The 13113-nt window shown below is 38.6% G+C and overlaps 1 protein-coding gene across 1 annotated transcript in view; it reads right to left on the reverse strand.

Annotated features, from left to right (window-relative positions):
• Positions 1–13113, reverse strand: part of LOC104466751 (EF-hand domain-containing family member C2-like) — a gene marked incomplete at its 5' end in the record, with an annotated part of 27682 nt that overhangs the window by 11674 nt on the left and 2895 nt on the right. The window contains 2 exons of the mRNA XM_010080280.1: positions 4083–4216; positions 8733–8929. Coding sequence (XP_010078582.1) covers positions 4083–4216; positions 8733–8929 — 331 coding nt within the window. The remainder of the gene's footprint in view (positions 1–4082; positions 4217–8732; positions 8930–13113) is intronic.

The following is a 13113-nucleotide window of genomic DNA, read 5'->3' on the forward strand; positions in this document are numbered from 1 at the left end:
GGTAACAGAGCTGGAGCGATTTCTGGGTAAGCTCCTGAAGGCACTTCTAGTATATCAGCAAATGGAACCAGGACTAGTAATTACAGTTCAGAACAATCTCCCTCTGCTTTATATTGTTGATGGAGGTGAGGACAAGGACTAATTTTAATGACTACATTGTCTTTGCTGTAGGAGTTTTGTTGCCTTCAGTGTTTACCAAGTTCTTTGTATGTCCTGTTTGTTGACACAGTGTAAGGGGAGAAAAACACCAGCAGTCAGCTATGCCAGGAAACCTAGGAGGCTTCCTGCTCTCCTGGAAAAAAATGGCCTGAACTGTAGGTTACCTCAACTGCTATGAGTCCTCTTGTCAAACTTGGCTTCCGTTAACTACATTGGCATTATGATCCCAAACATCTGCCTCTGGTGAACTCACGTTCCATAGGATTTTTTTAAACAGCAAGCACCAACATAGGCCTATGTGCCTCAGTCAAAATGAGATTAATTATCTATAATACTTCTGGATAAACTGCACTAAGAATAAACTTCACCGTAATTGCTGATGAAATTAGAGCTGTACCTTGTGGTACCCTTGAGGTTACTGCATCACTGTGATTATATACTGATCTTTGAAAACAAATGGAAGAAATTATTAGTGATGCACAAAGTTCTATCACAAGACTCAAACTGCTGGCTCAGAACAGTTAAATTCTTCAATGAATCTGATAACAGGTCTCTTAACATCCACAGGTGAACTGAAAGCAAAAAAACATACCCTTCCAAATGGCATAATTTTATCAACAAGCATAATTTTTCACTTGCTTCTTCTCAGAGGCTTGTGTGGTCCTCTGCAAATGAAGATATCTCTTCATAGAATATGATTGCACTTAAAGACGTTAAGCACTGTACAGTGTCTACTTTGATTCAACTCCTCCTTTTTTCATATAAATGTAAAGAGAAAACAAGTTGTTGACAGTAGCAAACATTATTTGAGATTATGCAAACCGAAAGACCAAAACTTGATCCATCTATTAATATTACCATTATCATGTCAGTATTTTTATTCCACTTGCTGAATATTATTACTTGTATTGTAGCAGCATTCAGAGATCCAGTCAAAACTCAAGCCTCTTTCTTGGAACCTGCAGTAATACTACTGCAAACACAAAAGAGGACAATACTGCCTTGATAAGCCTGGCACTCTAAATGCTTGTGCAGGCAAAGCTGAAAGCATGTAGATAACATCAGCCATCTGAAGGTTTCCACAGTCGGACTTCCACATATGGCACAGGTTTTTCCAGTGTCAGGATTTTTAAAGTCTTTTATTTTCTCAAGCCAGTCAGTGACAATCAAGTCACCAAAACTCCCATGTAAAATTAATGTCTCATTTTGGAATTAAGGAATATTCTAGTGATTGCTCCAGACTAATGAGTGGGACCCAAGATTCGCAAACAGAATTATATGTAAGCTCTTCCTGACAAAAAGAAACAAGCTGCAACAACAGCTTAGTTATCTTGTGTCTTGTTTTTTGTGTTTTTTTTTTTTCTAGAAGAATAAAACAGATTGCAATCTGAAGTTGGTAGAGAAAGAAGAAATAATAATTAACTGCCTAAGAGAGCTGTTTCTCAAGCTGAATTGAAGATAGGCATCTTTGTTAAACACACATGGCTCTTTGTCTCTAACAGCAAATGGTCTTGCCAGTAGCTTATGAGAGAAAGCAGCCCAGATCGGACAATGTGATGCACAGGCATCCAAGTTTTAGTTATTTTTTTTCCTTCTCTTTTTAACAAAGATTTCAATAGTTTTAACGGTAGGTTAGGGGGTAGCTTCAGTGTATGCCATGTATTTATTTCCTGGATGATGTACCATAGATTTGGGTTCTGAAAGTAGTTAAACTGTGTAATTACAATTGTGCTTCACTACACCATACTTATAGGTGTACTTTTGAATGTAGCTCATATAAAATTACATAGGTAGAAAGGAAGCAATCTGGACAGCCAAATTCAGAGCACAGTAAAGCTCTAGCTGTATTTAAGACAAGAAAAGAGGATTATCATGCTGGTTGAAGTTGTCAGATAATTGCCTGTACTAAAAATAATAATTTGTGGTTAGTTATAATCATGAAATGCTAAGACAGATTAAAAATGAACGGTGATGTACTCAAGAAAATACAAAACTGAAAGAAAAACACATATTCTCTTCACAGAAAAATGACTTTTTATAGATTCGAAGAAGTGCTCTCATCTTCGTCATTAAAAATGTTTATTTCATTCTAAAATAAGATACATGGAGAATAAAAAGAGGAGAGCCTTTAGATTACTAGATATAATATGAACAAACACAAATAAAATCTACTATCTCTATAAAGCACAAAAGTTAAATGTTCCTTAAAGGCAAATTCTGGCAGTGTGAATGCTTCCTGTTAGACACTCTGAGGTCCCACGGCAGGTGGGATGTAGACCATTAGTAGGTGCTCGGACAGGCCCAGGTGAGCACTGAGGCCAAAAAAACTGTATGACATGGATTCCCCCGCTTTCTCTCTTGCTCATGGAGAGGGATAGTGCATTTTTGTTGCTGAAACCAAGTGCCTCAACACCATATAACTAGACATACCATCCTCCATTCCACAGAACAGCACAAGCCTAAATTAAACAGTTGGGCAGTTCACAGATGCAGAGTATGACTATGATTAAATTTTCACTCAACTGAGCCTCTTCTTGATAAAATGAAAATCTTTCCCTGCTGTTTAAAAGCACAACCATCCTTTCTAAAAGCGTGCTCCACTAACTGCATCATGCAAATGTTCCAACACATTGACCTGTTCTTAATGCATGTAAGAAGACAAAGTTTTGCAGATAATCATTTAATAATTTGAATCAAACCCATAATTACTTGATTTTAAACAGTTATTGTGTATATAAATTAAAACCCTTTTCCAAGTGCTATGAAGTTTCTCCAGATATACATTAACTTTCCATTTTCTCCCCTTCTGACTCTAATAATGACATTGTCCCTCTTAATGCAGTTAGCAATTCAGAAACTTGTTTCTGTTGAGAAAAACATCTGAGTCTAGAAATATTCTTCACAAAAACTCCCAATAACTGTGGCCTCTCTTAATTTGAATCCTACCTTTTAATCACTTATTTTTCATTTCTGAATATCAGCTTGTTTTCAGTTCTCACTACTTTCACTTTGAATTGCTGGAAGAATATTTTGCTGATCTATATATCTTCTGAGATATTTCAGAAGCAGTTTCTGCCTTGGTTAACATTCCTATAGGGATGACATTCCACACAATATACATCTACTTATATGCTTTAGTTATTACGACAGTTCCTAAATACATGGTCTATAACCACTGTGAAAACCAAAATGCTTCTAGGTAAAATCTCTTCCTCTGTTCCACATCATTAACTTCACCAGTACTGAACACAGTTCATATGCTCAAGTATTCTGGCTGTGGGACAAACTGAAATCAGCTTGCATTTGAACGTGATTTCCTCTTTCAAGTATCTATACATTTGCCCCTTACCACATCTTAGTCATTGCCAGAATCCAGGTATCTAAGAAATTACTATCAAAGCACTAATCATTGCTCTTAATACTGCCTTCCAGTATTTTTTAAAGATGCTTATCAATGCATCCTATAATTTCTATACACTGTGGTTCTGTGAAGACTCTCTTTTTTATCAATGATTCAAAACCCAAATAACATAATTTTCAGGAGGCCAACTCAAACATTCCTTCTTGAATTTCAAAACTACTAATTATTTTGTTTGACTCTCTCAGGACAGGCTTTCGTTTATCCTTCAGTGTATATGTTACTGCTGACTTGCCCTTCTTCACCACACCCTTTGCCAACTCCATGAAAAGTAGACAGATTTTAGTTGTGCTTTTCAGCTTACTTGAAACTATTGCATTTCTCTTTCTTTTCTGGGGCATGGATTCACTTTCTTTTTCACATACAGTCTCCAAGTAAACGCAAAACAAATGTATCCCATTTGTCAGCTAACACATGCAGAAAGCATCAAGAAACAGTCATGTGCTACACATTTTTAGGGAATGTGCCTTCATTAAATATCAAAAACCAAAATCCACTGTCTTACCTGAAAGTGTCATACTCAATCACCTTGCTATGCTCAGGGTCAGCAGCTGCAAACACCTGTCTGATTTCTCGGGAACGAGGTTCAGCTATGTCTTTCAGTTTCTTGAGAATGACACCAATATTGGCCACGGAGAACTTAACAGAGGAAAGCAAGACATAGATTAGAGAGAAAGGCACTACGCAGCCAACTACACATGTACCAGCAAGAGCTGTCAAGATGCAGGGCAATGTTGAACTGCTAAGTATTACCAGTTTCTTCATTGTCTCACTTCAAATGCATAAATCAGCACTGTGTTAAGTTTGGAGGGAAGCCTGATACTGAAAAAAATTGCCTTCTACTGAGAATATAATAAATTAAACAAAAATCATCAGATCACACACTCTCAGAAGCTTATTTCAGCTGCAATTTTTTTGCTTCAAACACTGAACTGTTAAAGCAGAAGCAGGAACATTTAAAGTACAGTTCTAACAACTTGGTCCGCATTTTATGTTGGTGCATCTCACTTAATTCTCGATTAATAAAACTCACCTTTTTTTAACCTTTTCACTATTGGCTCCAATGAACTGTTGAACAGATATTCTCATTCATATTAGACTGAGTATGCTAGTTCACATACTCAGGATCAGCAGATTGGAAATTTGTTAGGAACCAATTTTTCCTGTCACGTAAGAAGAACACTTATTTCTTCTAAATATAGGCCTTAAAAAAATTACATTTAGATAAACAGAACTGGAGCACTTCAGCTTACGCCCTACATTCAGATTGTTGTGTTAGAGCTCTACCAAATATTTATTTGCTATACTCATTTTTAACATAAAGCTTCTACATATTCAGTCACTAAATAGGGGTTGAGTCCAATTAATATCTGATATGCCTTTACATCTGTCATGCTCTACCTAACTTACACAGCACAATGAACAGTCTAAAAACAGTTTTCTCCCATTTCTTCCATAAGTAACGTTGTTTTCACTAGCAATTATTTGAAATTTGGTATGACTGGTATTAAGGACCTAATCACAACAGAGATCAGGCCTCACTCTCAGTTATGCTGAAGTCTGTCTATAGCTTTGTATCAGTTCAAAGGGATCTAGAAAAGGTTATTTAAAGTCCCTATGACACTGCCAGAGCAGAAGAAAGTGATCCAAGTTTAATAAATACATCAGTGGTTGCAGGTAACATGCTCAGATTTGCTGTATATGCTAAAACTGCTCCAGGTACAACCCTGGCATGCAGTTCCAGACAAGACAGTGGTGTGGAGCAGTCAGACCAGCAAACAAAGTTTTACAGACAGCAATTTTTTCAATCCCCTCCCCAAGCTGTTATTGTTTGCGCCATAAGCGCACAGCTTTTTGCTGAAAAAGCAAGGAACAGAGATTGAGAAAAGACTGTGCAGAAGGAATCAAACAGCAGAGTATTTAAAGATGGACACAGTGTTCTGTCTATTTTAAAACCTGCCTTCTCTACATAATCAAAGCAGTTACTTTTATGTCTTTTTCTAAACTACATATTCCAAACACCTACATAGACACCAAGTATCTGAGCACCATGGCAATAACTCTTTACCCACTTTCCCCCCTTCTCATGTAATTGCTTGCATGCTAGTAGTCACAGTGTGGCTTTGTTTGGTTGTCTTGCTGAAGTCCAAGGCTATTATGTTGAATTCAATGGAAGTAAAAGCAACCTCCATGTTTGTGCTGCGGAAGACCATAAAGTTTGAACAATTGAGACTGCTACAGAGATGATAAATTCATTTCCAAGGAGGCACATGGATGCCTTGTTTGAAAGAGTCCTCCTCAAACCTGGATAACACTGGCAGGACCATGCATGACACACATGTTCTGTTTTGCAAGCGAATTTATGTTTTCTAAATACATCTTTTTTTTCTTCAAATTGTAAAAGAAACTAAAATTGTTGAAAAGTTTTGAGAATTAGATCCTTAAAATTGTTTTCAGTACAGGTGGCAATCAAAATGACAAGACCTAATGATTTTTCTCTCTCTATAACTTAAAAACAATAAATAAATATAATTTTGAAACAGAAAATTGCAATTTTCTGATATCTCATATGGTGTCAAACAAGTGTTTCAATGATAGCAAAATCCATTCCTACCTGCACTTTGTTTACTCAATCAAAATTTCCTCTAAATCAACATATGCCTGTACAAATGTGGCCAAAATGGCATTTTCCAGAGGAAAAATATTCCATCTGGATCTCTTTCACCAGTTTTCAGAAAATGTAATGATGTGTTCTGCTGGAACGAAATTCCTGCCTATTCAGAAGGAAAATTATTTATTTTCTAATTTTAGAAATAACTGTCAAATAGTCATCTTAAAATTGTTCCCCCTTCTTCAAACCATCTTCTAGCTATGGTCTTCTCTAATAATTGCTGAAGTTCTTGTGATTTGACTACACAGGCCCCTGAAGAACTGAGGCGAACAAGGTGTGTCCTTACTCTGTTCAAAGGATGTGAATAAAGTACCTATCATTGGGAGAATAAACCTTCTTTTCTACCAGCTGTTTCAAAACCTTAACTGTGCTAAGAAGATTTCAAAATTCACTTTAAAGAAGTATTTTTAGTGTTGCTTCTTCCCATTTTGTAGATTTTCTTTTGCTAATATACAATCATTGTCTGGAAAACTGAGATCTCATCTGTTTGATCCAAGAAAATCAATGCAAACACAGCAGCTCCAAAGAACATTTACAATCTAATGATGTGCTCTGCATTTTGGAGAACAGCTTTGGTTTTGATTCTACTGTGAGGAGAAACAGTCCAGCAGAAAGAAAACATCATTTATATAGCTTTGTATTTTACTGCTTAAAGCATTTAGCAGTCATAGCATTTTACATCTACAAGCATTTTGCAGACCTTGCTCATTATTCCAAGGAAGGCAGGTGGTGCTAACCCCATGTTAATTTACAAAGAAATCACACCGTTCTGCTATTTTCATTTGTGTGAGAACAGCACGTGCGGCCCAAATGGGGCCAGGTTGCCTCTGCCTGATCAGCACAATGGCATCAAGACTCACAGTTCCCAGTACCCCCAGACACCAGCTAGGTGTACTGGTGTCTTGAGAGTCCCGCAGGTTCACTCACTTTGGTGAGCCAGTAGACAGGGAACAATCAAAGCTTGCTTAAAGAACCTTCTCCCTTCTCAATCCATGAAAGGTCTGGACAAATGGGCCGAGGACCATAGCTTGATAAACGCTCCTGGATATTTTCCCTAGAGGTACTCTCAATAAGCCTTAGCAAAAGGGCCGCTCTGGAGAAGGTCTGCCGAAGGCATGATTCATGCTGCTGCCCCACCATGAGTTATGAAGCATACGCACTAGTCCTCACCGCACACTTGAACACTGATGTTCAAGATCACACTGTGATGACGCAACAATCCAGAAGAGGGACTGGGATGCAGAAACGCCTTGGCTCCTGAGCTGATGCATTCTTATGATGCATCTCAGAATGACTGGGTCAGAGCTGCATAAAACAGGAATTTCCAAGTATACCAGGGTACATTTATTAAAATATTGCAGCACAAACTCCATTGTAAATAAAACCAAAAAACAAACTACCTTTCTTACCAAACCAACATAAAATCCCATAAAATGCTCTGTGACTTTCCTGTGGTTCTCCACCCCGTATCCTTTCTTTTTTTTACCTCTGTGACAATTGCTATAGGACAATCAATTTCCTCCTATTGGATACTTCTCTGGCTTTGGCGAAAGAGGGCTTCTTTACCAGCCACTTGTCTAATGACTGGTAGCATCAAGTATACATCAACAGAGGCAACCCAGCTCTTTATTGTTGTTCTCCCCTCTGAAGGCAACACCTCAAGATAGTGAAACTCCATACAAACTGTAAGGTTGAATTCCAGACTGTGACACTAATTTCTCACATTACAAGGGAAACATTTAGGCAGATAAATATGTATGAATCAAAAAAAAAAAAAATCAAGGCATAAAATAGCCTCATTGGTAAGACTCTAAATTGTATGTGCCCCTATGTTGAGTACTGTGCACTGTTCCGGCCTCCACATCTCACAGTTGCCTTGCAATGACAGACTAAAAAGGGTGAGGCTCTTAAATTGATAGGATTAGGATTAGGTGGAAGAATGTGTGGGATTTATAAAATTATGAAGGTAGTGCATAAGGTGAATGAGGATCTTCACCAAGCCCCAGAATACTATAAGTGGCATTGAAACTACTGGGAGCTTGGTTTAAAGAAGATAAGATACTTTTCTAATAATAGATTTTTTTTTTTATTTTTTATTTTTTTTTTTACATAGCAGGCAGTGAACTTTTCAACTTGCTGCCACAGAAAGCTGTGAAAGCAAACAGTATCTGGATAGGTTCAACAAGAGTTAGATCAATTCAGGGACAAGAGGTTCATAAACAGTCTCAAGAATGAATAGGTAGGAATACACCTTCTAACAACCCCTAATACAGTAAGAGTGGATGCTGAGAAAGTAGAAAGGGAATGGACAGAGTAACCAGGTTTGCATGCGCTCCCTAGCTAGCATCTCTTAAATCCACTGCTAGACAGAGAGCACTGGGCTGTGAACTTTGGGTGAAGAAATTAGGTATAAATAATTCTGAAAAATATATGGATAAGATACAGTCCTTAAAGATAATAGAAAATACCAAGAGCCTGCTTCACCTCATTTGCATGCTTCTCCATGTAGTTGAACGTGTACTCATCAGCATCCACCAGAAGAAAGTTGTGACCATGGAAACAAACTCTGGCTCCAACAAACAGATCCTGAGCCTTGAAGTATTCAGATGGCTCACTCTTAAACAGCTCCTGCCCAGGCTTCTTAATGCGACCTCTTTCCAAGAACTTCCCACCAAGTATCCCTACGGGAATAGAATTGTAAATAATTAATTGTGACTTTACTTGGGGAAAAAAAAAAAAACACAAAACAAAACCCAAAAGATACCTCAAAGCAGCTGGTTTATATCTAAATGTGAATCTTCATCCTTGAGTTTCTTGTGTCATAATATACTGTCCCTCTCCCTCTCACTGCTAAAAGAACTGTCTTTGCCAGTGACCACAGCAACAGTTACATTGTGCATATTCTGTGACATGTCTCATTTGAATGCCTGCCAAACACCTTCCCTTTTTTTCTTTTCTTTAAAATGGGACGGAAACGAGCCTCTTCAAATCATTCCCATAACCCTGTCGCCAGCCTTGGGACTGACCCTTGAGAAATGCAAGATACAAAATGTTAGATGCAGGCAATTATCCTTGAACTGTTAAAGCAGAAAAGAAAAAAAAAAGCATAACTTAGGATAGCACAGTCCTACAAAGATCACAAATTCTGGTGCACTGTAATTCTAACTTGTTTTTAAGGGCTTCTGAATGCAAAAAAAAACCCAAAACAAAACAAAAAGCAAGATGACACTGTATGAAACTATCTTCCACATACTGTTCTGCCAGTGCAATTTAATTGTGATCTGTTGTTTGCTTTGTAAGGTGCATATGTCACATTATTTCTTTTCAAGTTATAATGATTTTATTTGTGCCACTGGAAACTGCACATGGTGCTCAAGGGTATGCAAGACACTAAAAGGAATATTTCACTTTCTAATAACATCTTCTGGTGCACCACAAGATTGCATTGCATGCACCAAGCTTTCTAGAACAGATTCTGTCACAAATTCAGTTTCATCAGGATATGTGCCCTACAACAACTCCGGAGCATCTGGGGTTTTGTTTCCTGTTTATATTTGAATTTCCAAGCCAAAAGCCAAAAAGCATACTTTAGTAACATTTAATGATGTCTTACATACTAGGTAGTGATGCAAGTCCAATATATGTCTGATGAACTGTGTAATAAAATGCTTTTTATAGTCAAAATTATAAATGAATGTGAAACTCAAACTACTTCTTAAACCAGAGTTTGGATCAGATGTCTGTCTTAATTGCTTTACTAGCACCATAAAAGCAAAAGACAAAGAATAAACTATGGTAATAGTCAGTTTTAGCTTGAATCAAAAACCAATTTAAATCACTAATATAACTCTAATCTCAACACATTACTTTTCACCCAGCTATTAAAACAAATATGAAATTTCGGGTTATATTATGCTGGCAACTCTTTGTAATATTTAAACAGAAGTAGTCTCTGTAAGATTGGAACTTCATTCTTGTCTCTCTGGTTCCCCTGCAATTGTGTGCACTTAGATTGGAAACTGACCTTAATACTTCTGTCCCATAATTGGTTTTTAAATGTTACAGGTTAATACATTTCAAGAGGTATAAAGGAAAACAACCTAAAATATCTCACTAGGTTAGAGATTTTACACTGAAACCTGATGAGAAATTTTGATGGAAATCTACAAGAGACAGGCTCAAAGCACAAAATAAACACCATAACCAAAGACTCTCTTCCTTGAAGATCAAATCAGACTTTGTAGGTGTTTGTACAGCTGTTGGCTTAGTCTTACACTGAGTAAAAAAGGAGTTGCAATCTTCTGCATGGGGAGCCAAAGTTCTCATGCTTTGACCCCCATTTCAACAAGTGCTTCAAGATGTCCAGCCCTGTGCATTTCAAATACAGTTTCACAGTCTTGGTAACAGTGTGAAGTACTTCTCTGCAACCTTCAGGTTGCTGGACTGAGAAAGGTAACAGCACCTTATTACTTCCACCTTAGGACTGAAACTTGAAACATTTTTACTTGCCAATTTGTATCAATTCATGCAAAAAAAAGGCGAAAATAGCCCTTTGAACCTGTGCACAAAAGGGGTGGTCAAGTTGTTATTTTGTGAGTTATTTACTGTTTTAATTCATCCCTTTTCTAAGATGTGCTCAACCTTACTCTTCTCGCACCCCTTCCACTTCAACACTTTTCCTTCTCACATTCGAACGTTCTACTCACTCCCACTTTGCAAGCCTTACCCCTTTTTAATAGCTACTCGTATGTGACCTCTGGCAAAATCTTCTCATTCTTAACCTCGAAGAAACCCATTCACTCTTCCTTCAGACATGACTAAAATGAGGGAAGGATAGAAAGAGAGAAGAGAAACAGAGAAGAAAGAAAAGAGGAAGGTGGAAACAAAAGAAACTTCTGCAGTCCCAGGCCTCTTTCCATCTGCTGCTCTACCTCCCCCCCAACCACTCCTTCTTATCCTGCCTCTTCAAGGTTGCTCTCACTAAACTCTACAATGGCCAGCTCTTAGCCACATCCTTCCACTTCACCTTTCTACCATCTCTGAAAGTCAGCTACTTCATCTACTTTAACGTCCCAGGGAAGTTCAAAACCCATATACAGATACTTGCCTTTCATATGTGTCTTAAAGCATTTGTTACTGTTGGTATGCTTCTTGTTTCACATCTTGTTTCACTAGCAACGTTCAATGGGTCCCCAGCTGCAATCCCAGCATATATTCTCATTCCAAAACAAAAGGAAGCCAAGGAGCCATCTCTGGCCAGGCACCCATGCTGTTGAGAGCCTGACTGACTGACGACATCTGCACTGCATAGTGCATGGCCCTGGCTCTGCTCTGGGTGCTAAGTGACTGACTTGTGGTCTTCAGACACAGCTAATATTTTTGTGTGTTCAAACCGTTTGAAGGCATGTGAGGGCTGTGTTGCAGTCCAACACAGCAGTGTTCTGCAGCATAAAACCGAGGGTATATATTGTGTCCCCTGGGCGTGGCAGGAGGACCTGGATTTTGGAGTGTGCAAAACCTCCTGGGACAGTGATAGATGACTGATAAGGGTGGAGCAAGCCAAACCCGGTGCAGCCTTGTCCTCATTGCCTTGCAGGAGGGTTTCCTGGAGTTAAGCAACCTCCAGGAGAAGCCCAGGTCTTTCTGGGTCATTGTCTAGTTGGAATGGTGCAAAGGAGAACCAGGAGTGATCAAACAGGCAGTGCAGATGATGCAGGTCCAAGATTCAAACTGTTCCCTGGACTTATTTAACAATGTAGCTGTAGCCTTAGCATCTTTTATGTCTCCAGACATAAAAACCAGCAATCAAACACGTCACTCACTAGTGCACAACTGAACTGCTCTTGAACCCCACAGCAGTATTACATAATAAATACATACATATGCGTATATATCTTTAGCTGTAATAAAAGAAGTTGTATAAACTGCAAGCCACTGGATGGTAGGAAACTAGTAAAATAATGATGACAGGACACTGCTGCCATAAACAGTGTTAAATCTTGATGTTGCAGTGCAGCAGGGCTCACTGAAACATAGGCCAGTACTCTATACATTTTCAAAATATTTCTCAGAGAATTGCTTGTATTGGAATTGGGGCTGAGGTCCCTATTTATGCATTCATAATACAGTTGGATACCAACACACATGCCATTTCAACACAAGTTCTTTGCAGTGAAAAGGTTCAGGCCTTCCCAAAAACCTACTCATGTGCAGGGCACTCAAAATGACTTAGTAGCACCACTGGCACAGAAAGGGTTCTCTACAAATACAGAAGGGTCTAGATATTCAGCACATTTTTTATGGACATGACGTACATCACAGGTCTGAAATGGATTAATCAGAAATAATTTTCATCAAGGGCTTAAGATTAGGGCCGCAAGAATACTTAGTCCTTAACTGAAAGCTGAATAACTGGACATCAGAAAGTCAGCTGCTGCCACCAGAGCCTGAAGCAAAGGAGAGGAACAGCCCTCCCTAGGACAGTCTTTGCTCTAAACAGTGAGCTGGGAGTACCAAACAGGTCAGTACTGGGTACAGTGAGCTGGTCATCATTGCAGAGTGTACCAAACATACCATATTAAGGTGCTCTATGCCAAGAATCATAGAATCATCATAGAATCATAGGATGGTTTGGGTTGGAAAGGACCCTAAAGATTGTCGAGTTCCAACCCCCCTGCCATGGGCAGGGATACCTTCCACTAGACCAGGTTGCTCAAAACCCCATCTAACCTAACTTTGAACACCTCCAGGGACGGGTCATCCACAACTTCTCTGGGTAACCTGTGTCAGTGCCTCACCACCCTCACAGGAAAAAATTTCTTCCTTATGTCCAATCTAAATCTACCCTCTTTCAGTTTAAAACCAT

This window comes from Pterocles gutturalis, unplaced genomic scaffold (assembly GCF_000699245.1).
Source record: "Pterocles gutturalis isolate BGI_N339 unplaced genomic scaffold, ASM69924v1 scaffold9254, whole genome shotgun sequence".
Lineage (NCBI taxonomy): Eukaryota > Metazoa > Chordata > Aves > Pterocliformes > Pteroclidae > Pterocles > Pterocles gutturalis.